At 40.6% G+C, this 25,959-nt stretch overlaps 1 protein-coding gene across 4 annotated transcripts; it reads right to left on the bottom strand.

Annotated features, from left to right (window-relative positions):
* Positions 1 to 12,652: 12,652 nt before the first annotated feature.
* Positions 12,653 to 24,594, bottom strand: Aqp4 (aquaporin 4). Of its 4 annotated transcripts, none has more exons than XM_010643522.2 (5): positions 24,497 to 24,594; positions 21,113 to 21,527; positions 20,126 to 20,290; positions 19,760 to 19,840; positions 12,653 to 16,753 (listed from the first exon to the last, which is right to left on the bottom strand). In XM_010643522.2, the coding sequence occupies exons 1-5, from the start codon at positions 24,526 to 24,528 to the stop codon at positions 16,475 to 16,477; spliced, it is 972 nt and encodes a 323-aa protein (XP_010641824.1). In that variant the 5' UTR covers positions 24,529 to 24,594; the 3' UTR covers positions 12,653 to 16,474. The 4 variants fall into 4 exon arrangements, with proteins under 4 accessions (XP_010641824.1, XP_010641832.1, XP_033613348.1 ...); XM_010643530.2 differs by lacking the exon at positions 24,497 to 24,594 and adding an exon at positions 23,976 to 24,190; XM_033757457.1 differs by lacking the exon at positions 24,497 to 24,594 and adding an exon at positions 23,500 to 23,587.
* Between the last annotated feature and the right edge of the window lie 1,365 nt (positions 24,595 to 25,959).

Genomic DNA, 25,959 nt, shown 5'->3' with positions numbered 1-25,959 from the left:
TGAGAAATCCACATAATTTTCTATTATGCATATACAGGATCATAGAATTTTAGAATAGGAATATAATATAATTTTTCATGGTGCACTTGGCTTGAACAGTACAAAAGGCCCTACCAAATTTAATTTCATGTTAATCTAGTTTAAATTTCTTCTTAGAAATGAGGCAAAATTTTTGTGTTTTCAGAAAACTATGATGTTGGGACATCTCAGCTGCGTGCTTCATTTGGCTTCCTATTTAGAGCAACACCTGGACCATAAGAAACAGTGAGCTATAGATTCTATATTAAAACTTTTTAAAAAAAGAGATCTTAAAGACTTTTATTGGTAATTTGAAGACAACATTTCTTTTTTTGTTTGTTTGTTTTTCACATGCAAAAAGAACCTAAAACTCATACTTCCATTAGGTAAGGGGAAAAGAAATAGCTATTTGTTGTGTAGTAACTAATTGCAGAAAACCAGCAATGAGCAGTTCATTATTTCAGTCATTGGTTAATCGGTTAATCAATCAATCAATGGGTCCATCCAGATTTCTAGTCACATGGAACACATTTTGGAGCTACCCCTTGACCTCTTATCCTCAACAAGTTTTACAAATAGCTGGTGGAGAATGAAGTATAAGTGAACAAAAGTTTTCAAAATTAACAGGTTCTACCTTTGTCTGGATTAAAACATTGACAGACTAGACAAAGTAAATCAAAGGCGATGTGGTGCAAGTTCTCCCCGAATTTATGAAGTAATATACCTGGATGAATTCCTCTCCTTTTTCCCCCTTTATCTGTGTGAAGACTATACAAGTTGGAAGGGCAGAAAAAGGATCTCCTTCCAGAAAATGGTGTTGTATTGTAAGCCCCCAAATTTTATGCTTTTTTTTTGTTGTTGTTGGTACCGGGGATTGAACTCAGGTCCTTGTGCTTGCAAGGCAGGCCACCGAACTGCTGAGCTACATCCCCAGCCCACCAAGTTTTATCCTAAAGAGGGAACTGACACCACACGCTTCATGGCAAGCTGTTAATATGATTACTTGAAGAGCTGGCTGTGGGTTTGGGGTAAGCGGGTCACCAACTATTGGCCTCTAACTCTTTCTTGAGGGTGTCAGAAAGCGTGATGAGTTACTTTGATGTTATCTAGGGATCTCGCCAGCTGTGGGCTTTGAGTTTGTCTGCACAGAGGAAGTGTGTTTCTCCCGGGAGAAAGGGAAAGCTACAGCCAAAGGAAACCCTGCCCTGAGCCAGCAGGCAAGGGCTGATGGGAGCCTAGAGGACCAGCACACCCCCTTTAGGTTGTCCCAAGAACTGGAGGTAAGAATTCCAGAGACTAGGAATCCCGCAGAGTTAAAAATTAAAAACAAAAACAACCTTTGAAGAAAAAAGGCCAGCTGTAATTGTTTGCCAGACCCTTGGAATGCAAAGACACACCTACTCATAAATTAATGATACTTTTATTTGTTAAGTCTGACAACTTTATTTGATTCCTTTCCTTCCTCACTGCCTATAGCTGAATGGGCCTTGTGAAGAACAAAAGGAAATAAGGAGAGTGAGGAAGAGTTAGAGAGAGAGAGAGAGAAAGAGAGAGAGAGAGAGAGAGAGACAGAGAGAGAATATATGCTGGTCTTGGAAATCAGGCAGCAAGGTAGAAAGGGAAAATTCTTAATTTTAGAGAAACATTGAGGAGCTTTTTAAAAAATGCTTTGTGCAGAAAGCTTTCTAATTAGTGAATCTGGTTTTGTGATTAATGCCATCATAGGATTATCTTTTTCGTGTGAGTAAGCAGAAAATCATGGAGGTTTGCCAACTTTGCTTAGAGGTTCAGGGGAAGATTATCTTCACTGAATCAAAATTTAAAAGGACAGAAATAGGCAAAAATAAATGTGTGGTTTGGTCTGATATTCACACTCACACATCCAATGTGAGGAGCATAGAGTAGACACGTAACAGAGACACCTCACCTGTACTCCAGAGGTGCTGGAGAAGAAGGGAGCGATTAGAGGGTTTCTGCTCAGCGCTGGCCATTAAATATTTTCACTCCCTCCTGAGATCTCCATAGACCAACTGTTTTTTTTTCTTTTTAACAACTCAAGTCCCAAAGGATGAGGACAGCAGAAAAGGAGATGATACCTGTCATGTTTTATAACCTAAAATCTGGGTGAGTGGTACAGTAGTGAAGAGAATTAAAGGCTATGCTAAAGCAAGGATGGGTGGAATCCAGTTCAATTTATTCCTCAGTATCTCCAGCTCAGAACTGAAGGGCGTGTGGTTCTTGTAGAAGTGGGATGGATAGAAAGACTAAGAAGAGGAGGATTGGCTGAAAGATAGTTTTTGTGAAAAATGTCTAAATCGTCTTGCCAGCTGCATATAAACAGGCAATAATAGAGAAAAGGATGGCTTATTTTTTTCTAGAGGGAGAAACTGAACTCTGTTGAGGAAAGAGGCACCACAGTGAAACAGATTAGTAGAATGTACTCGGCATGATAGAAAAATAACAGTGAATATTTAAAGTGAATACAAATTTACATAGTAAAAGACGCATTGTGTTGATTCCCCTCAAAATACTCCTCTCGCCTCTTTAAGCATAGTTAGCACTCTTGCCATTTTCTGAAGCATTTCTGGAAGTCTTCTTTCATTCATAGTTTTAGTTATGCTGTTGTGATTACTTGATGTCCTGAATTGATTAAACACATTTACCTTTCATGGTCATTTTGCCTTTATGGAAGAGCGAGAAGTCATACAGTGCCAGATGCAGTGAATAAGGTGGATTAGCACACACTAGTGCCTTTATGAACCCTTCTTCCCATTGGGTGGCACTTGGCAGCAGCATTTGCTATGGTGTTTATCGAAAAGACAGTCATGACAGAGGACTTCCAGAAGTGTTTCAGAAAGTGGCAAGCATGACAGAATATGTGTGTTTGGAGGGAAGGGGAGTACATGAGGAAGGGCTACTAGCAATGTGCAATTTTAAAAATTTAAATATTCATTGTATATTTTGATCACCCCTTGTATACCATAATGGTTGTTGAGGTAATTCCTGATCTTCTTTCCTTCAGCTTCTGCAGGCTGCCCAGACAGGCCTTCACTCAGAGGACAGGGGAGTTTTCTGAGGCATCTGAGCCGCCCAGGAGCAAAAGCCTGAAGGTAGTTACTGCAAGACTTCCCTGTCTTGATGGCTAGGGAAACTTCCCAGCCCAGGGAAGTTCCCAGTTCATAATTCTCAAGTTGTGTTTGGAGGACTTTGTCCCTTCATAGATGTGACCAGAGAGCTAAGAATAGTGGCATCTGAGTTAGCATTAATAGGGTATGGGGGTTTCAGTAGTGGAGTAGTAGGAGTCAGAAGAGAAATGAGACAAAATGGAAGGAGGGATGGGAAGCACAACTCAAGTAAATATCTCTGAATCGAAAGACTGGTGTTCTAGATTACAGAGTTCACCGAATGAATAGCAAAATGAAACGGAAGAAAAAGAAGAAAACAGGACCAAGATATATTATCACAAAGTTCGAATACACTAGTAAAACTAAAGAAAAATCTACAGGAAGGGGGATGATGGCAGAAGAGAGACAGGAGGAGGGAAAAAAGGGAGAAGATGAGGATGTGGAAGAAGACAGTGGGAAGACGAAGTGACCACAGAGTTTTCTTTAGCTGTGAGCCAGAAGTTCAAAATTTATACTCAGAAAAAGCTAGAAATAAATTTGCCAACATAAACAAAAATAAAGGGAGACATAAAGAGAGAGAATAGAAGGGTCAGGGATTTAGCTGAGTGGTGTCACTGCCTGCCTCGCAACTACAAGGTTTTGAGTTTGATCCCTGCTGCCAAAAGAGAGAGAGTGGGGGGGGCAGGAGAGAGAAAAAAGAGTCCTCAAGTTGATGGCAAAGGGGGTCATGGGATGACAGAGGTGAAAGACTGCACTTGGTCCATCAGAGAAAGGTTTCTTTAGAGAAGTGAGACAGATGTGATTCTTGCGTGTGTATGTATGTACGTACGTGTAGCTTCACACACGGTAGCTAAGCGTTCTACCACTGAGTCACATCCGCAGGCCTTGTGATTTTATTTTGAAATATGATCTTGCCCAGATTGGCCTCAAATTTGTGAGCCTCTGCATGACTGTGATTACAGGCGTACACCACCACATGTAGCTCAAGAGGAAACTAAGCAATGAAGAATTTGGGAATCAAACTGCTAAGTATATAAAAATAAGAAAACAAAAGACAACTCCAGGGAAAACAAAAGCTCTTGGGAGGAAAGCAAGGAATTAAGGTGAAACGGACATTTTAGGATGTATGTATGCATTTGTGTGTTGGGGACAAGCAAGAGAAGATAATAATTCTTTCTTAGTAACGTCAGTTTAATAGATGAATGTCAGAAACCAAGAGCTAGCAAAATCAGTAAATGGCAATACAGATCTATTATTTAGAAAAATAGAGGTAATTACCAAAATATTTAATTAAAATAGGTTAAAGTGATTGCCTTTAGGAAAAAAGGGAGAAATGGGTAGAGCCTGTAGGATATTATCATCAGCAGACCAAACTAAAGTATTAAGATGAGCGTTTATACAAAACACAATTTTTGTGTGTGGTTCTAAGGATTGAACCTAGGGCCTTGCACATGTGAAGCAGGTGCTCTACCACTGAGCTATGTTTCAGCCCAATACTTGCATTTTTCAAAGGTGAATGTTGAGGAGAAGTCATGGTGATTGGGGTAATAAAGCTCCAGGTGGAAGAGCACAGGTGTGTTAAGACTCTGAGCAAAGGAGAAAGAGGTGGGTACAGAATTTAGCTGGGGATCTGAACCGAGTTCCAGGTGAGTCTGATCAGTAGAGGAGTGGGAGGAGCAAGAAGACATCATAGAGAAATGAAGGTAGAGAATGAGCAGAGGGACCAGATCACTGACGGGTTTGAATTTTATCCTAAGATCAATGGAAATCCAGTGAAGGTCACTGTTATCTTCAAGTAAGAGAAAACTAAAGTAGGTTAAACAATAGGGAATTTTACTGTTTGTCGTATAACAAGACATGTAGAGACTGGGTGGTTCATTCAGCAGCTCATTGACAAGGATTGATCAGGTTCATGTCTTCTTTCTGTTCTGCTTGTCTGAGGTGCCAGGTATGAATTAGAATAGCAGGGAAATCCAGGCACTGCCTCCTCACACAACAGTGCCCAGAGCATGGGCAAATGTGCAGGTCCCTGTACCGTCTATTACCACACCAACCCTTACCATATCAGCAACCTCTGCTTTGCCTGCTCACGGTTCTGTGAGTTTGGGTTGTCTCAGCTGGGCAGGACTGCTGCTGGCTGTCTTGGCTTCACTCACTCACCAGCCATCCTTAGTTGGTTGGGGGCTCATCTTAGCCTAACTGGTGTATGAGCACAACTTCTAGCTCTGGGGCTCCATGGCAATGACTGGAAAGCTGGTGTCCCCGAGCTATGTGGTCTCATTGCCCAGGTGACTGGACTGGGCTTCTTCACAAGCAGTTTTCTAGGGAAGTGAGGACTGAAGCCATAAAACTTCTTAAGGCCTAGACTCAAAAGTACCACAGCACCGACTTGGACCCATCCTCTTGGTCAAAGCATGCTGTCTATGTCTAGTGTGAGAGGTTATGTATGCATTTCCATCCACAGTGGGAAAGACAGCAAGGTTGTACAGCATTTCAAAGTGATACACAAACTAGAATGGTATAATTGTTATAGCCATCTTTGCAATAAAGCTTTCACAAGCTCCTTTAAGAATAGGGAAGATTTTCTCAAATGACAGGTAATGAATCATTCTCAGGTTTTTTTCTAAAGCAATCACTATAGAGAGCAATGGAATGAAAGTCAGCCTTCTGTAACTGTGGGTTTCACATTTGTAGGCTCAACCAACTGTGGGTTGAGAATATTTTCGAAAATTGCATCTCTACTGATCATGTACAACTTTTATGTTTGTCCTTATCTAAAAATATGGAATAACTACAGCATATCTATATTATATTGGTATTAGAGATGATTTAAATTACATGGAAGGATATGTGTAGCTTACATGAAAATACTGTGTCATTTTATGTAAGGAACTTGAGCATCTAAAGATTTTGCAAGCTGAGGGATCCTGGAGAAAATCCCCAGAGGGTGACAAGGGACCACTGTACTCTGGGAGAGCCTGAGAAGGACTGACTCAGACTGAGGACTCATCCTTCTCTGAAGCAAAACAAATAAACAAACACCCAAAAATCTTGTTGCAGGAGAATATAGTGTCTTGTAAATTTTACTTTACAAATATGAATTTTTTAAAAAAAGATACCTTGGTAACTATGGAGATTGACTGGAGGGAAGCAAGAGTGAAGGCAGGTTGACCAGTTGCAGAGTTTCTTATCTTCACCACTATCAAAATGTTGGGCCAGGTAATGCTGTCTATGGCAGGGAAAGACTGCCTTTTGCACTGCAGCATGCTGAGAAGCATGCCTGACATCTACCCACTAGATTCCAGAAGTTCATATCTAGTTGTAATGACCATAATACTTGCAGGTTGCTAGTTATCTCCTCGAAAGCGTAAGTTACCCCTGTTTGACTCCTAGAGTTTGGAGGCCAGTACTGTACAATGATGCATTGCACTGTCCTGAACCAGGGTGGAAAAAGAGGGGTGGTGGTGGTGAACAGAACTTCAGCAGGTGTAGATTTGGCAAGTGATTGAATAGAAGGGAACTGGAGATGTCCTACACCATTTTGAATTTCATGTTTGTCTGAAAAATCAGAGCAGGTCATACTGGAATACTTACACGGCAAAAATCTGCTCAGCTGAGTCTGCCCACTTTGTCCCAGCCTTTCCACAGCCTTCTTGACTTTTTTCTGTTTCCTGCTCATATATCCCAGAAGTGTTTGAACTTAAGACCCCTGCTTTGGTTGGATCTTTTGCTTTTGATATAGACACAAACATGACAATTACCTTTTAAAAGGCCCACATATATTATACTCCATACCCGTCTCTGACCTACATATTTGATTCAAACCTCTTAGACCTCTTTATGTATATTACTTTATTTCCCTTGTAGAAAATTAGAAAATACAACATATATATATTATCCCAATTCATTCTCTTGAATTTTGTGGCTGGATGTTATGGTTTGGATCTTAAATGTCCCTCATAAGTTCATGTGTTGCAAACTTGGTTTTTAGCTGATGGCATTACCGGGAGGTGGTGGAAATTCTCAGAGGTGAAGCCTAGTTGGAGAAGGTCATGGAGAGATATATATTGCCCCCAGGTGTGTTCTCTCTCCCTCCCTCTCTCTCTCTCTCTCTCTCTCTCTCACTTCTTTTTGAACTCTGGGAGGTGAGCAATCTGGAACACTTTTTTTCTACCATAACATTTCTGCCTTGACAGAGGTCCAGAGCAATGGAACCAGCTCACCATGGACTAAAATCTCTGAAACCTTTTTTGGGTTTTGTCAGAGCTATGAAAAGCTGACTACATGCTGGCTTTCCTTACATCCTCAGAAGTAGTGATTAAGACTGTCTCAACTCAGCTCAGGTCTGCAGGACTAACAGCCAAGTTTATTGCAAATGCCAATTGAAGAAAATTAAACAAGAATGTATTTCCCTCTCTCCTTTAATGCATTTTATTTATTTATTTATTGGTACCAGGGATTGAACTCAGTCCTTGCACTTGCATGGCAGTCATCAGAACCACTGAGCTAAATCCCTGGACCTTTAACGCATTTTAAACCAGTTATGCTGAGGGTTGCTAAATTTTTTGAGACAATCAAGAATTTAGGCAATAAAGTGAACTCCCAACATCAAATAATTCACTAGCCATAACTTATGATCACTCCTCTTTTGTGTCTCAAGAAGAATTTTTCCACTTGCATCGTTATCTCAAATGTGTTTTAAAATGAGCCTTAAGTATACTATTGGTAAGTAGGTGACAAAGTTATTTTAAAACTGCTTGAATAATAGACAAAAATGACATGCCTCTTAGAGAACAAAAAGGGCCATGATCATGTGAGAATGGATGGAACGGTTAGAATCGAAATGATGTCTGACAATTACTTTCAACTTGAACTGAGGTGAAGAAAATCAGAATTACAATACTCTTGTGATTAAACTTTGATGAGATGAAAATGTCATCATTGTTTGATGAGAATTTTTTATTAGAGTTCAAAGAATATGAATGATTTAGCCACAATGTACCAACACCACAGGGCTGAGTAATCTACATTGGTTTTCCTCAACTCTTCCTTGCTGCAGGTCTCTGGAGAAATCTCGGCTGCTCTCCTCTGTTCTTCAGTCCAACTGTTTCCATAACATCAGCTCTTGGAACAATGAGATAAAGCTCAAGTCCTTTGTGACGAGTTCTGACACTGAGTTCTTGGAGCAGCTTAAAACGGTGAAGCGTTTCCAGGAGCCATGAGCTGAGATTTGGGCTCACACCTTTTTAAGGAGAAATTTTAGAGACTAGCATTCTTGAGAGAAATAGGAGATCTTGCTTTTATTCTGCGACCATTGCTGAAAATCAAGATGCAGGGAGTCTTTTCACTCTGCAGGAAGGATCTATTTCCCTTTAGCCTGACATTTTGACAGCTCAATTGAGATAAGGGCTTAGGTTTGTCAAAGACCACGCATAGTCCAATTCTCTCCGGGGCCCTCTAATTACAATACAGGAGGACAAGAGCATTCGGACTTGGCACAGGGACTTTTCTAAACTGTGCACGGACAGCTGCTGTTTCAGTGATTGTGGCATCAAGAGGCAGGCAGGAGAGCTGGGGGACCCTTTTAGTGTCTCCCTTCCTCTTTATTCCTTTTTTCTTTTGTTCCTCCTCTGAAAGCCTCAAATTTAAACAAATAAGTATCTGCATTCCTTGATAATGTACTTAAAAATATTTACTTTTTTTTTTAACTTATATACTTTTTGTCTTCTGCTAGTCTGGAGTCAGAATGTTGCAGTTTTGTATTTTGGAAACAAGGTGGAAATAGGTATATTAAATGTTATTATCCATACCAGGGATCGAACGCAGGACCATGCACTTGTGAGGCAGGTGCAGCACCACTGAGCTAAATGCCTGGCCCTTTTAAATCTTATTTTCTACACACAAATCTTTCCCTGAGGGAAAAATATTAGCAATGGTCATTATATCCAATTATTTCTCAAAACTGTTGTCAGTGTGACAATAATGCAATTAGTCTATTAAAAAATACCTTTATTTTTCATTTTTTAAAAAGCAACCTTTTAACTCTATAGGTTGGTGTAGGGTAGGTGATCTTATGGTAGCTTAGATTATTGCTAAGTCCCACTTACTGACTCCCTTATTAATACTTTATTGAGAATATATATGATAAAGATATTAAATTATTAAAATTTTTTATTGATCCTTGAACAGAATAGGGACTCAAGTATATGTGGATTGGGTGACTAATAGGTAAATAAGGATTAAAATATACCCTGACAATCAAAATTGGGATGAAGGCTTAAGTCTCAATGAAGGGTAAAAAGAAATTGTCAAACTAGATAAAGAGTTAGTTTTGATTGGAACAATGGAAGGTATAGGTTTCTGTCTTCCTGCTCGCTGAAAAAAATTTTCTTGGCCGTTTAAAGTCCCTTTTAGAAACACGTTGGAAGCTTAGCTGATTTATCTTTGTGACATTTGTCCTTGAATGTTTAAATCCTCCTTCAGAGGTGGTCAAAATAATAAGAGATTGGGTCGGGAGCAACAGAGGGATTCCAGTACATTGCAATTTCAGCTGGATATGAAAAATTAAAGGCTTGAAAAATGCAGATCGTGAAAGTTGGAACTAGTGGAAACCGATAGCACCATAGGCAAGAGGCTGTATAGGGCAAGGGCTAAGAACAGAGAGTTGTGGACAGACTACCAGGGCACAAATCCCACCTCTGTCCACAGCAGCATGGTGACTTTTAAGGCTTTAGATTTTTTTTTTTTGTACTGGGAATTGAACGCAGGACCAGGCAGGTGTGGTGCCACTGAGCTAAATCCCAGGCCCTGCACTGTGACTTTCAAAAAGGTACTTGCTTTCCTTAGACTTTGGTTTCCTCTCCCGTAAACAGGGTTAACGACAGTACCTACTTCATAAGGTTTTGGGGAGAAAAGAGCAAACTTCCGAGCGTATAACCAGTGTAGAGAACATGCTCAACAATGAAAGCAATGTTGTTACTACTATTGGATATAGAAGACTATCATGGTAACTTTCCTGTTAGTCCTCAACTTTAGTATTTTGTGCATCAAGTGCAAAATTCACAGTACTTTTGGTAATATTTTCATAAGAAAAATTAAATTTAAAAATTCCCAAATTATCTGAAGTACCCAGTAAATCCACTGGAGCAGTCAAGATTCTTCTCTCTTTTTGAGACCTTAGCTAAGGTCTGTAAAATTTACTCCAGTTCTGTAGCACTTAACTTATAGCCACGTGGTGGTGTGGTACCCTGAGTCCTCCTAGTCTGGAGATCCACATACCATTGAAGGGAAATCCAGATGATGGGAAATTATGTGAGGGATTGAAATTAATTGGAACATGGCTTCCAGATTATGCTGCACTACCATATGTGACATCTTGTAATATTTTTGGTGTTACTGTGGATCATATCCAGAGTCTTGGACAGATGGGCAAGAATGTTACCACTGAACAAAATGTCCAGCTTTTAGTTATTCCTCTTGATACTTGTGTTCCTCACCTTTGGAGTTGTGGACAGTAGTAATGCTTGCCTCATAATAAGCCTTGAAGATTAAATTCTAGAGCCCCATATACTTGCCCTCATAATTGATAATTATTCCATTTTCTTCTTCCCTTCTTATCCGTGGCTAATGTTCTCATAAATCTGTATCTCTGTGGAAAATGATCCTTGAAAGGGAAGAAGGAATCCAGGCTCTGGCTTCCCTTTGTTTACAGATGATCCTAATACCTGAAGATTGGAGTGTTTCTTTTTATCATTCGTCCATACACCATTTATCTACTGACTCCTTTTACAGTTATTGGGTACTCGCTTTGTGCGATCACCGGGTTGTACAACAAGATTATAAACATCAATGTTACTTAGAGGGAGTTTTGAACATATGGGGGTAGAAGAATTCAACTCAGCTTTTTAAAGGTCTTGGTGTTTCCTTAAACCCAAGTAATGAATTAATGGAAAATTGAAAAAAATAGTAAAAATTAATTCAGGTGACATGTTTTGAACATTTTCCAGTGGGATAATTATCTAAAGGCAGGCTGATATTTATATCTTTAGCTTTTCATGCTTGTTAAAATACTTTTCTTGCTGAAATACTCATTGAGCCAAGTTACATGTAACATCTGGCCATTGTATAAATACAGTATTGAAAACACGTCTTGTTGCTTATACTTTAGGCAGAAATTTTAGAAATCCCATGAATGTTGCATTCTTTGTGTGCACTTGCCTTTTTCTTTAGTGTTTGAGCTAAAGAACTTGAGGCTTTTACCTGGAACTATAAGAATTCAAACATTTAGCAGACAATTCTGCAGCCAAAAGCAACTAGATTGGAGAATAATGTTTTGTAGCATTTCTTAATGATCGTAAGACACTAATTAACTTTTCTGTCCCTACAGAAAACACTTATTAAGTAGAATGTCAAGCCTCTTTTCAGTGCCTAGGAAATGTGGTGGGTTTTAGTCTAAAGAGTTTAGAATCTAGTGGAAGATGCTGATAGCCACACAAACAATTTCACTAAAATGAAATGCTGTGAGAGGTGTGTATTCACCTGGCTCCTGAGGCACATTCATGCCTACGGGGTGAGTCTCATACTGCATATGTGATTGTCCTCAGACTTCCACTGAGAGTACATAGCATTGAGAATTGAGAAGGCCCTCCAACAAGAATCCAGGGGGTAAGCTGGTACTCACTGAGCCTACGTTATCCATCTGGGTAGGCAGGATCTGCCAAATGCCCCGAGGTTGGCCCATCTATTCAGCAATGCCAGTCACATTTGTTTGAGTCTTCACTTTGAGACTCACACTAATGACAGCTCATATCCCGCAGCCCATTTTGCACGGATGTGGACATTCTGAAACAAGCCTGGGAACACATAATTTTCACTGTCTATATAAGCCTACCACAGTGTGTACTTTGCAGGCTTTCAAAATAATTTTGGTTTCATAGATTCCATCAGCATTTCACTTGGTGTTGATTATATTAAAATACCAAAACCTCTTATTCATTCTAAAGGAAGCTCATAGGGTCCAATTTGCAAAAACTGAAAATGAATTTTTGGAATATAATCAAACACAATGTTTACCTTTAAAACATTCAGAAGTTTATTTGCACAAGCTTAGTTGTGTGAGATGAAACACAATTCATGGAAATAAACCACAGTGCTAATACTTTAATAGATTATTCCAAATATTAGACATTATAGTTTAGATCTCTTTAACATTAACTCTAATGTTGGAATAACATTTCAGTTAATAAATAATTGTGAATATAAGCATATGTTCAGCTTATTCTCCCTGGTTTATCATGAACTACAATTTCATTATGATTTGGATCATAAAAATGATAAACAATTGTGTATGTATTTTCACAAATTGCATGTTTATTTAATTAATTCTGATGAGAAGCTGGAAATATATTCTAATGGGCTATACAAGTAGGTGTGCTTTTTCGCCCTTTGATTTTCAACACTAATGAGTAACAACACTAAGTACTCTTCAGTTCAGTGTTCACTTCTTGTGCTGTGTAGAATTTATTTGATATGTATTTCGTAGGCCACTGAGAGTCATTTGTAAAAGTGAGTGGCCACAGTTTTTGATCTTTGCATTAAGTGTCTTCCATTTATTTCACAGAATCATAGGTTTCAAAAGTTAGTGTTGTTTTGGGGCGATCTGTAAAGCATTAAAACACAAGTGTGAACTCACAAAATCTGAGGTCAAGGCAGTGATTTTTGTTCATTATAGTGTCTGGGTAGTAACCTTGATTTTTTAATGATTCTCATGCTTGAACCACCATAGGGAGGGCACATACTTTCAGGTATAAAGTGTTCTGAGTGCCTTGTATGAGGCTGATGGTCAGGATTTATATTGGCTTTTACACATTTTTTGATAAGTTTGTCTATTCAGTTCAGACTGCCATCTTCAGTTGTCACAAAGGCAGTTTCTCTGTCACATGCTCATAAGTGTGGGGATAGAGTCACTGTGCTGGAACAAATAGCCTGGTCAGAGTGAAATTTAGCATCTGAATTTACTCCTCCAGTTTGGAATTTCCCTGTCATTATGGAGTTTAGACAAGAGTGGCCTGGATTATGGCCTCGTAGAATATTCTGTTTGGAGCCAGGCCTCTAATCTATCACATACCTCTCTTCCGCCATATGTATTTTCCAAACATTTCTGATCTCCTCAGATACCAGCCAACACCGAGCAGTAGCTCGGTAAGAAAAGGCTTAGATGATGGAAAACATAGGAACTTAGAACAGTGTCAAATGGCAAACCCTGAGTGCTGGCACCTGAGTTTGGCCAACCAGCTAGGTTCCAGAAAATACTTTCTTCCAGTGTAAAAAGAATATGCTATTTTCAACAATGGAAACATACATTCAGGATCTGGGTCCTAAGATTTTTTTTTAAATGAAACTCCAAAAACTTAAAAAGTGGCTCTTTCCCTCCTGTATCATTTTGACAAACTAAGCACATTTTCAGAGCCGGGGCCGCAAATAACTTGGGGTATTTGTGTACTCTCCCTGTGGGAAGAGCCTGTTGGCATTGTTCCACAGCTGGGTATAATTCATTTATGTCTTCCCGGTTTTTCCTCTCTGATCTCTTCTCTGTGTATCTGTCAGCCACTGTCTCCTGGGAGCAGCACTACGCACTTTATTAATAAGAAGGGATTAAAGAAAAAAGCCCCAGTCTCCTAATACACTTGGATAATTTGGTGTCATCCACAAGGCAGTAGACCCCTGCTGCACAGATGTCATTAGAAAGGTACAATTTCATTACTTTTTACTGGCAGAGCCTTGAGTGAAATACAAAATATGTTGTCTCATATGCGGGGGAAAAAGAGTGCTGAAGCTTCTATTCACTTCATGCCCCTAAACACAGTCCAATGCAAAAGCATATTTTATGGTTTTCACATGTATAATGCCTCCCTTTAGTAATACTCAAAACACACTTTTTATTAAATATTGAAAAAACTAAGAATTAGAAAATTACTTGTATTTTCAAAAATCCCAAATGAGACATCTATATTTTTACTAACAAACTTGCTTGGAATGCCTACTGTGTGCCCAACACACTGCTAGGTGCTGAGAAAAACAAATCATAGAAATACCATTCACTTAAAAAAACCCTCTAATTTATTGAATGCTATAATTGGAAATGAGTGTAAAAGTGAGGGTATGTGGAATAATCCACAGGAAAAAATGATTATAAGCCTATACTTTATAAGCATATTCAGAAATGTGTTGAACTCTTGCTTTTTAACTAAATTTAGTTTTGAACTGACACGTTTGCTGATGGTCGATGCTACTTTTCAACGGAACCATCCCTGGATCTCAAGCTTTTAGTGGTGTATGTGCAAATCTTTGAAATAAAGGGGGGCGCAAAGCACTCTTGCACAGTTGTCCCCTCATTTCTACAGGTGCCACAAATCAGAAAGTGACCCACATCACTTCCGCAGTGGTGCTACAGTTGGGCCTCTGAGGTAGGGGCCTGGCTTTAGGCTTTAGGCACCTGCCGTAAAAAATGTGAACACATCAGTGACACTCGGAGGTGCGACACTGGTGTGATCGCTCCGAGATCCTCGCACATCACTCTTTTTCTAGCCCCTGAAAGAATCAGGTTTAATAGTGGTCCATTATCTTGCTGCCAAAGACACACAACTGCCATTACCACTAAAAAGTGACACACATTTGGAACGGTGCTGGGGGAGAAGAAAGCCTGTGATTATCAGCTATTTACATGCTACTCCTCGCAGTGGTGGGGCGTCATGTTTTCCTGGCTACTAGCTTTTGTCCAGCAAAGTCGACATTTACAGCTCTTTGTCTAAGATATAGTCTAGACTCCACAGTTAGGTGGATAGAAATGGGGTTTTCAGAGAACAGTCTACTGACCAAAGCAGGGCAGAGAAAACAAATTACCTTACAAAATACTTTAAAATCGAGTGGACTATAGAGATATATTGGGTATACAGTATCTCTACAAATGAAAGGTTTGAAAAAAGTGCTCTTCTCTCCCTTTTATTCCTCAGCCACGTCCTGCCTTGCCTGTCTCCTGTCACGCATTTTAACTTGCTCAACTATAGTTACATTTGTGGTGAAGATCAACAAATGTCACAGGAGGTGAGAAAGCAGCAGAGGTTGGGACTGGGCACAAGTTTGTACTTTCCAGAGTGAGCGGGACCTAATGATCAACAGTAAGTCACAATCCACATAGCTAAATTCTTGTTGTCAAAAATAAGTCTCAGCAAATGTCTCGATACAGATAAATAAAGTTACAAGCACATAAACTCCCAAGTTTTGCCAATAAATTTAAAAAATAAGCATAGTGGTAAAGTGATTAAAAGCTTAGATCGTTAACCCTGTGTGATGCATCTGAGAATATGCAATGAAAACAGAAGAGCCATTTGAAGCTAGAATACCAATTTCCTTTTTTCTTCTTGTGGCTTTTCTATGATGGTAACATTTCTCCAACCCACTGTAAGATTTCCCATCTACTTGTCCTGAATCTCAATAGGTGCCCCTAATGATTCAGAAGTTTTAAGAGGAGGAACTTAGAAATATAGAGGATTTCTAAATATTGTTTCTAATTTGTCTGGGCTTTTATCCACATTATCTTGTATATTGAGGAGGAAGAAGGAGTATAATGAACAGGAATTGGGGTTGAAAGTTCAGTATTTGCAATAAAAATGGAAATAATTGATGAAAGATGACCACTGCTCGTATTCCTTTGCAGAGGTAGTTTATAAATAAGGGATTGGTTATAAAAGACCTTTTTGTATTTCTTCTTTTCAATGTGCATGACCCTGTGACACACTGCATTGTGTTATTGTTAAACTTCACTTAATGGACAAATATTCAAATGACAATATCATCAATGACACCAATTTTCTCACAGAGGAGGCATAAGCTGATAGGTATGTCTCTAAGTTCTGTAAGACAAGACTTCATCAAATCTTTTTATCTTTTTGGTACTGGTGATCGAACATGGGACCCTGTGTTTGCGAAGCAGGCGGTGGAACCACTGAGCTAAATCCCCAGCCCATGACTTCATCAAATCTTGACACACATTTTAAATGGTTATTAACAAGAGGCAGCTAGATATAACTACATATATATTTGCTTTGAGGACACTTTAACCAGATTTCTCTTTTAGATTTGAAATTTATAATAGGTTTCTTCCTTTCCTCCTTGGTAAATAATAAAATACTTATCGTTTGGATTGGGTAATATAATGAGAAATGAAAAATCTGCATGTGTTTAACTTAGAGCAAATCTGTTTCCTTAATGGGTGGGAGGAAATCTGAGGACAGTTCCAAGGAATCTCTTCTGCTTTCAGTGCTATCTTCTAGTCATACGGAAGACAATACCTCTCCAGACGGGTCTTTCCCCTTCCTCTCCTCGCCCCGGTCGATGTCAATCACGTGTACCACTCCAGGTTTCAGAATCAAGTCCTCGGTTTCCACCTGACTCCTGTTGTCCTCCACCTCCATGTAACTTCCTTTCGTTTGTTGGGCAGCTTTGCTGAAGGCTTCCTTAAACCGACGTTTGAGTTCAACATCTGGGCAGAAGACATACTCATAAAGGGCACCTGCGAGGACAGCCCCTATTATTGGTCCAACCCAGTAGACCTGGGGGAAAGACGGAGGCAGACAGAGTGAGTGCTAGTTCACTGAGCAGTTCCGGATTAGGGGATTTAGCTGGATTAAAGTAAGAATGATGGTGTCATGCAAGAAAAATCCACACAGAGATCTATTAATTATTCAAGCACATGTGAATAGGAGATAGGAGAGGATTGCTTCTCTTCCTTCATTTTTTCAGTTTTCTGATAATTCTTAACACATAGACAGTGCCTCATTGGTGGTACTATAAATTAAGCCAACATTAAGAGTTCTTTAACTCAAATGAAAAGGAAGAACTTGTGGCGAGGACTTCTTTTATGTACTCAATATTGACACCTTACTTTGGGTTTCTGCATAGGTGGGATCACAGTAGACTTTGACATTTGGTGCTCTTGTTATTAGTACCACGTGATAATATATTAGCCACTCAATTTCTTGTACCTTAGTTTCTTGATCTGTGATGTGGGGATTATAATTAAACTTACCTTACCAAGTGTGGAGACGAAATGAAATAATACTTGTAAAGCACTTAATAGTTCCTAATTTATGGTGACAGGCTCCATGCTATGCTCCTTAGAAAATTTAAAGATGTACGTGACTAAGATGGCTATCAGTATTATTTTCTTGCTTTTTCTCTTTAAATTTTGGTAGTTTGAATCTACTTAAAAACCCATATTTTGTTTATTTTTCTTGTTGCAAAGGATTTTCCTCTAAGTGGTGATCTGGTGAACAAAAGTACACTGAACTTATGAATGATGGCTAGTTATTATCTATAAAGTTTCAACTGATTGAAATTCCATAGCATTCCAATAAATGAAAGTTTTAATCATGTCATTTATGCACCTAGAATAAACTAAGGTTTAAGTTTGATTAAATCGCAACATTTAGTTTGGAGCACACGAATACTGTGGAGTATTAGGTGCTTGTTCAGCACCTTGATTTGGGCAACAGAAACCCTGTTTATTGAGGTCACTGAGCTAGCTCTATTCTTCTAGCTCAGTTGATTCTAGCAGCAACCTTTGAGACAGATGTTACTATTATCTGTATTTTAGGGATGAGAATGCTGACACTCTGAGAGAGAGGGTAAGAAGCTCACTTAAGACTGCAGGCTTAGCAAAGGGTCAAGCTAGGGTTTCGGATCTGTCTTCAATTCTCTCTTTTGAGTTGTTATACTGTCTCCCACTACACTATACTTCTCTCATTGGAAATAACAACTGTGGTGAATGTTCTTGCTTAAAACACTCTCTGGAAACAAATCACACTAAACATACTTATTGTAAAATTTAAAGAAAACTTAAATTTTAAGCCGAAGTTGAATACACATTTAATCAGGAAACTGTCAGTAGAGTGGCTGAAAGAACCAAGCATTTTATCTTCAACATGAATGAAGCCATAGGTGGGTTTATCTTTCCTATGCTCTTTCCATGGAGAAATGAGAGCCTGCCTCTAAATGTATGCTTTCTGCTCTTTTGGAAAGATCTCATTAAATTGGTACTATTCCATGGGCTCTAAATCCCAGGAGGGAAAAGAGAGATTGTTAAATAATTACTAGCCTTCAGTAGCCCCATGGAGACAGATAGGTGCATATTTTCAAAAATAAACATTCTCTGTGCTAAATTGCTATTCCAGAACAATGTCATGCATATTTTAAGGTAACTTCAAAAATTTATAAAAATAAGAAATTTTTATTGCTAAAAATACAGAAATTACATAGAAATATAAAGAAAACTAAAATAATATCACTATACTACACAAAAACCACAGTTAATCTTTTGATGACATTTCTAGTATGTCTCTATATCTGCCAGCATGCTTTAATTTTCAGTACAGTACAACTATTGCTACACAATGAGCATTTATTTCAAGGAAGATTAAACTTTTAGAAAATAATGGGGGAAATCTTTGCTGTCATCAACAAGCCAAGAATTTTCCTACAAGTTTTTCAGTTTATACTTTGACCACATTTCCAAGTCCTCATAAATCACATTACAAGTTATTAGCTGTGAAATTGAATTTAATAAGCTGATGCCATATACATAGGCCGCCCATGAAAAATTTCCGTTTCTGTGAATGTGGCAGATCTTTTGAAACATAAATTGAGTGGGTGGGATTTGGTCAATACCTATCATTTGCATAAGCTCAAAACATAGATGATACACCCTGCTCTACTTATAAATTTAAAAAAGCCATACAGTAACTTTCCAACATAAAAGGGTTGCTTGAAGCTGGCTTAAATTTTTATTGGTTGTTGTAGGTTAGTGTGCGAATGGCTTTCACAACCGCTTCATGACTCCGTGGAAGAATTTAGTTTTTTTGCTGTAAGAAGCAATGGAAATATGATTGATTTGTGATGAGTAAAAGTGGATATCACCATTGCACGCAAGCATTGCCACCACATTTGCGACCCTGAAAAGTGTGCCTTTTCTCTTAGTCGTTCATTTTTGCAGCACAGTTATGGTGATGACAACATAAACATTTGAACCATTTATTCTGTACCATCTGCAGTTCAAATGCTTCCAAATCACATACTATTAATTGGATTATGCTTTTGTAACAAAAAATATTTTTGTAACAGTCTATGCTTTTAAGTCTTTCTTTATTCTTTACCTTTAAAAAAAAACCAACCTTACTTTTTGTTATTGTTGGGAAGGCTTTTCTTTCAATTATCTAAACACCGCATTCACGACATCATCCTGACTGTCATGAGTTCTGCAGAGGCAACCTTCACGGATCAAGTACTCCACTGTGCTCTGTCAGATATGAGCCCAGAGCAGTGCTTAAGAAAACAATGACAGCAAAAACTACTTTTGGAGGCCCAGAACAGATACAAGATGAGAAGTTTTGCAGCAGATCTGAGGTAGACGTTCCCTAGTCTTTATGAAAGATGTCATAAAAGATGAGGCAAGGTTGGGGGAATGCAGCAGAAACCAGTGAACAAAATATAATGGAAAAAAAACCCTCATGAATAACTGTCTTCAACTATAAGACAAAAGGAATTATCAACACGGTGGTTACCCAGTGGTTTTCCCAGTTTCCCATGATAACTGCAGGTCCAAAGGATCTGGCAGGATTCATGCTGGCGCCTGTGTAATTAATCTACAGAAAAAAAAGAAGAAAACATAAGATATTGCTGAAAGAGAGCTTCCAACACATGTCATCTATTGCCATTTGCCATCATTTGTCACATCAGTTAGAGGAGCCTCAAGATGCTAGGGGCCATAGCATCAAGCACATCACGTAGTTAGTAAAATGACCAACTAAAATGAACGGACACATCTGGGCACTAAAGAGCTACAGCTCTAAAATGCAGCCTGTTCAGGCCAGCTCTAGGGTGAGGGTAAATGAGATGGATCAATTATTTAAATGGACTTGGAAACTTACTGCAAATAAATGTCCAATTGCAACCGAAAATCCAATTGCTAAAGCTATTGAGCCAGTGACATCGGTTCTCTTGGAATCACAGCTGGCAAAAATAGTAAACACCAACTGAAATGTGATTATCAGCTCCACCAGGAGACCATGACCAGCAGTAAGATTTCCATGAACCTGTACAGGGAAAAATACTCCATCTGAATCACGTGTCTGTGACAAGCTCTTATTATGGAAAGCATATTTTACCTGCATATAAGTAATGGTTTCTTTGAATCTTCTACACCACCCTTAGTTGAAACCTCCAGCTCCACAAAAGAAGGAAATACATTTATACTCATTTTGGGCCTTTGCAGATAATCACTTTTACAATGATCAAACAGGACTTCATGCTGAATTTCATTTTCTAGAAAGGAAGCGAAATGCTCCACTACTGTATTTATCAAACTTGCTTGAGTTATAATTTTATTAGGAAATGATTAAATTCATTAATTAGGTTTAAATCAATGTGTATGTAAGTTAAAATTTAAACTGTGGTGTGTGTGTGTGTGTAAATCAACTCTGGAACTCAGGTAATGATATTTCTAATCAACAAAGAACCAGGATCCAATATCAATTTGTTTTTTGAGTGTGACCCTTTATGCAGATCATTTAAAATTTGGTGAATATGAAAAGAAACACCACTGTTTCTGTTCATGAGCAAATAATTATAAAACAGTGGTTTATGGTGAATGGGAAAGAGAGGAAAAAACCAACACTATTTTGGTACCACATACACTTAGATATTTTTCAAGTTTCCCATGAGAAAACAATGATTTCCTATAAATATTTTTGATATTGCTAGAATCAGTTTCTATTTCATCAAGAAACATAAAAAAAATCCCTGGGAATTAAGCAGCAATGTTAGGACTCTCTCGAGGCCACCGGGATCTCCTTTAGCCAAGTGTGCAGGCATCCTGGAGCGAGTCCTGGTCTGAACAGGAGGGTGTCAGAGACTACCGTGGTGACTCCCAGGCCCCCCGCCACACTGGGAGGTGTGACCAGGTAGAGAATCCCAGCTCCTACGATGGCCCCCAGGCACTGGGCTGTGATGTAGAAGACAGACTTGGCGATGCTGATCTTCCGGGTGCACACCATGGCCACGGTCACGGCTGGGTTGATGTGACCTCCACTGATGTGGCCGAAGCACTGCACCATGGTGGCAATGCTGAGTCCAAAGCACAGAGAGATGAGAAGCATGTCAACGGGCAAGGGCTTTTCTGTTCCGCCCCAGTTGATGGTGGACCCCAGGCTGAGCAGGACAAAGATAAGCATGGCCAGAAATTCTGCAGTGACTGCCTTCCAGAATGCTTGAGTCCAGACGCCTTTGAAAGCCACCATGATGTTCTCTCTGGTGCACAAGGGTCCACACTTGCTGAAAAGAAAAGCGGATTTGCATCAGACACCACTGAAACAGCCTCTCCTTGCAAGGGTTTATGACCCTAGGGGTAGAGGCCCAACCCTTCAGTTTTTCTGGGACTGTGGGGAAGGAGTTGCCTTTGCAAACCAAGGAAGAAGTTCTGTAAAACATTAATTAGTAGCCAAGAGGCTGTATTTTAGTCTCCTTTGATTTAATATACAAAGATCATCCAGTTTCATTGGACAATGACCCCAACTATCCCTTGAAAAGGGATAGTGTCTCAATCATATTTACCTGGTTGTTAATTCCCTTAGAGCAAGTTTTTAAAGTTTGTGCTTTTCATAGGCCATTTCCATTTTGAAGATAAAGCAGTAAAGCAGGCAGGTGTTTCTCAGTTCTGTACTTTGCCCCTTCAGAAAGGCTCGCTTCACAATGGATTTGCCTCCCACCAGCAGAGAGTGTGGATTTAGAGGGGGTTGCTAGGAAGCCTGCACTGTCTTATCAGAAGGTAATTTCACGGAGGGGAAGGAGTTCCATTCCTGGCATCCGGCATCAGTGGTGGGCACCACAGAAGCCCAGTTGGGACGCACTGCCTCTCTCTCCCCTGCGCAGGAGGGAGTGCATCGCCAGCAGGAGGAGCCAGGGAGCTGGGCGCGCCTAGGAAAACGCACAAGGCACAGACCTGAGCGCTCAGCACCGGGGATGTGACCAGCAGGGCCCCAGGGGAGCCTGCGGTGCCCCTGGGAGGGCGGGGCGGGGCCGTTCCGGGCCGGGCCTGTTTCAGGGAAGCTGCCAGATGGACAGAGGGGCCCCGGAGTTGCAGAGGGGAGCAGAGGGTAAGGGATGCTTTTGAAAGGCTGGAGGAGAAAGGACAGCTGCTATTCTATGAGCCCCTCTAAACCTCTGAATCTACCCCTCAGCTCACCCCAAGGGTTCTTGGAGGGTGGGGTAGCAAGCGGGGCAGAGGTAGCCTTCTGCTTGCGGGTCAGAGACGGATGTGGCAGGGAGCCTATCCGAGAGGAACGGTTGTTCTCCAGGCTTCTGTGACTTTCTTTTGTGGGGTCTTGGCTCTGGAGGACAGTGCCTCCTCTCGGAGATCGTGTGTGTGTGTGTGTGTGTGTGTGTATGTGTGTGTGTGTTTGGGATTTGGGGAGGCATCACTGGGAGGGAAGGGACTTCTGGTCTTTCTTCTTAGTTCCTTTGGATTTTGGGAGCTGAGAAGAACTGGGATTTGAGGATATTAATGACCATTGCTTGCTGGGTGTGGAGGCACATGCTGGTAATCCCACAACTCAGAGAATCTGCCTGCAGGAAGATTAGAAGTTGAAGCCCAGCTCAGGGAACTTCAAACCCAGTCTCAAAACAAAGGTGAAAAAGACTGGGATACTGGGATGTAGCCAGATATGAAGGTTCTGAGTTCAAGACCCGGTAACAAAACAAAACAAAAAAGCCAAACAAAAAAGCCAACTGCTCATTCTTGCCTGAAGTGGTGCCCCAAACTCCCCTTCGAGAGGGCAGTTATCCCCCAATTGCCCCATTATCTAAGAGGTCTGCCCTTGCCCTTTGCCTGGCTTAGCCATGAGAGCAAAGGAGTATAGGGAGGACTTAGCAGGGAACCTGACTGGAGGCCTACGTAAAGGTTTAGGCAAAAAAAGCTGAGTACTTTAAGGAATTTAAGAGATTTTTTTTTCCTCCTGCCCAAGCTGGGCTGGATAAAGGAAGGACTGGCTCCAGGAGGGGCAGCCAACTGCACCCCAACCATCCTCCCATGCCCATGGGAGCTCTAAGTGCATCATGTAATTATGAAGAACCCCAGCTGGGCTGTCACACTTACTGGAGGAAGAGGCAGGCAATCAAGAGACAAAAACAGCCCTCAAAATGGGGCACCGAGGGCACCCTTGGACAGCTATGACAAATGTCCTGGGGGAAGAAACTCAGAGCACCCACAAACTGACAAAGCAGTTACGAGAGTCACCTGTGAACTCACCAGCAGCCCAGGGCTGTAGCCGAGTGGCAAAGGGGCAAGGCGCTGTGACAGGTGCTGTTGGCTGTGGCCCCCAGTTAGGGGAGAAGGAAGAAGACAAAGCAGGAACTGAAGGAGGCTGGCTGGGCAGGAAACCCTCGCTTTTCAGCGGCCCTGGGGAGGCGGTCCCGAAAAAGGCCAGCCTCCCCGGACACCCCTCTGTCCTCCTCCACCTCTGGAGTCCCTGGAGCTCTCGGTGCCCATCCTCACACCTGTCTATCTCCCCAGACAACTAATTTTTTTAAAAAAGCACTTGCTCTTTCCGCTTCACATTTGCATCAGGCAGAGAAATCAACGGCAGAACAGCACAACAAACAAAACACAGATAAACTTCTCAGGAGTGGTTTTGGCCTTTAAAAAAAAAATCCACCCAATTTGGTCTTATAGGGCAGAGCAAGCAGCCTCAGTTGTGAACCCCAAGATTGCTGACATGGACGTACCTTTGGCCTTGGGAGGGCTCAGCTCAGCGTCGCTCCAGGCCCCTGTTACTGTCATCAGTGTCCCCTCATGTGTTCACTCGCCCTCACTGGAAATTATTGACACAATTTGTTCTGCTGCTTTTGCCCCGTAACAAAGGGGATTTGTTGATGTGGCCGGGCTGTCGTGAACTGGACACATTACTTGCTAGCCAAACACCCAGCCTTGCCTTCTCCCCGACAGCTGAGACTCTGGGTGAGTAATTTTATGGATGGAAACTAGTACAGGTAGACATTAACTCCATACAGCCATTTCCCTACACTTCCACAGATCTTCAACTGGAGGATTTTGCTAAAAAGCAAACCTTTCCCCCTACTTCTTTATGCCTCTCTCCTGAATGTGCTCGGTATCTGAAGTAAAAAGAACCGCCCACCTGTCCTGTAGCTGCCTTCCCCATTCAGTCCGAGAAGGCACAGAGATCTGTAATAAAAGAATCTCATCCTTTGGCCCTGTGCATTGTTCCCTTAAGGAAAGAAGGACTTACCCCCACCTCCTCGCTGCGGGTCTATCACTCATGCCTTCCCTGGCCAGAGTGCAGTGCTCTTTGCCTGCCCCCGGGCTCCCAGTGTGCTGGGAGTCAGATTACGATCCCTCTTCTGATTGGGTTTTTGGAGTGCAGGGGTGGAAAGATTCTGCCCCATGTGGCAATGGCTAAGTTATATTTGAACTTGAAATAATTTCTCTGTACCTGACCACTATAGACACAGGGCATTTCAGGAATGCAGGGATTAATTTACATCATCTTTCTTTAGCTGATCATCTTTGTGGCAGAGGATTTCTCCCAATTTTTATTTGAATTCTTCCTCCACCAAGAATTGCTGAGAAATTGTCTTTTTTTTCTTTATGTTGTAGCTGGAATTGGACAACTGTCAGAAAACAGATTTGCAAGTGAGATGAATTGTGAACTAGACATCAGCACACTCATTTTGAGTGGTAAATAGCCAATGAGTGCTATTTGAAGTTTTTGGTTACAGAAGAAGCAACATAAGCATGATATATAACTGCAGCTCCACTTGTAGGACAGGCAGTACTAATCTGCACAATAAAAAGTAAGGAAAACCAGGAAATAAAGGAAATGAAACTGCTCCAGGGTGCTCATCTGAATGCCATATTGTTAATAATTTTTTAGGTAAGATGCAGCAATTTTTTAAAACATAGAGATTAGAAGAGGACAAAATTATTGGGATCCATAGGTAAATTTAATATCTGGAAATCCAGGGACAAGACCACTATATAATTTTGCTGGTCTCAGTGAAAAGCGAGTGCAGGACTCTGCTCAAACATCACAGATGATTTTACGGCATCAGCCAATAGTCGGGGCCCTCCTAAATTTGGTCCCTGTGCAGTGGCATGGGTTGAGCACTCATGAAGATAATCCTGCCTAAGGAGTAGAGCAAACTTTGGGGCTGGGGTCCTAAGAATTAGTTCTCTGGATCAGCATTTCACTATTACTGTTTTTCCTTTAAAGAATCCTTTAGTGTACAGAATTGGATTGATCATAATACCTGCTTTATGATCGTCTGTCACTATGGTGTATGTATGGCTATCTTAGTTAATTAATGGCTTTCAATCGATATAATGAGTATCCGTGAACCAACCACTCAGGTAAACAATGATAGCTGTGATAAAAACCCATCCCACCTATCTGTCCACGTTCCACCTCATTTCAGATGGGACTTTACATTTTTTTCCCCCCAAATAAACTATGGTAAGAAAGAAATACAGCAGAGAAGAGAAGGCTGACTATCCTTTTAAATGTTCCGTGGCCTCATCTATGTACTTCAGAGAAGGTATCAAGATCTCTTTAGGACAAGGAATTAGAACTGGGAGTGTGAGCCTCAGAGAGGCGCTTGATTACTGCTTTGAGCGCTGTCAGGTACCGACCAGATTTACATTCTTAGGAATACAGCTGCACACTGACTTTACACATCAGCGGTTCAGCTCTTT

Source organism: Fukomys damarensis, unplaced genomic scaffold (genome assembly GCF_012274545.1).
Source record: "Fukomys damarensis isolate Sample0158 unplaced genomic scaffold, DMR_v1.0_HiC HiC_scaffold_30, whole genome shotgun sequence".
Taxonomy (NCBI): Eukaryota; Metazoa; Chordata; class Mammalia; order Rodentia; family Bathyergidae; genus Fukomys; species Fukomys damarensis.
The sequence above is the reverse complement of the archived record's forward strand: the minus strand, read 5'-3'. Positions and strand labels throughout refer to the sequence as shown.

What these genes read in the sequence shown, in the direction of transcription:
- Aqp4 (XM_010643522.2), bottom strand. Translation starts at nt 24,528, where the DNA reads ATGAGTGATAGACCCGCAGCGAGGAGGTGGGG. An exon ending in CCCGCAGCGAGGAGGTGGGG is followed by an intron (nt 21,528 to 24,496) that starts GTAAGTCCTTCT and finishes TTTTCTTTTCAG; the next exon opens with CAAGTGTGGACCCTTGTGCA. An exon ending in CAATTGGACATTTATTTGCA is followed by an intron (nt 19,841 to 20,125) that starts GTAAGTTTCCAA and finishes TTTTTTCTGTAG; the next exon opens with ATTAATTACACAGGCGCCAG.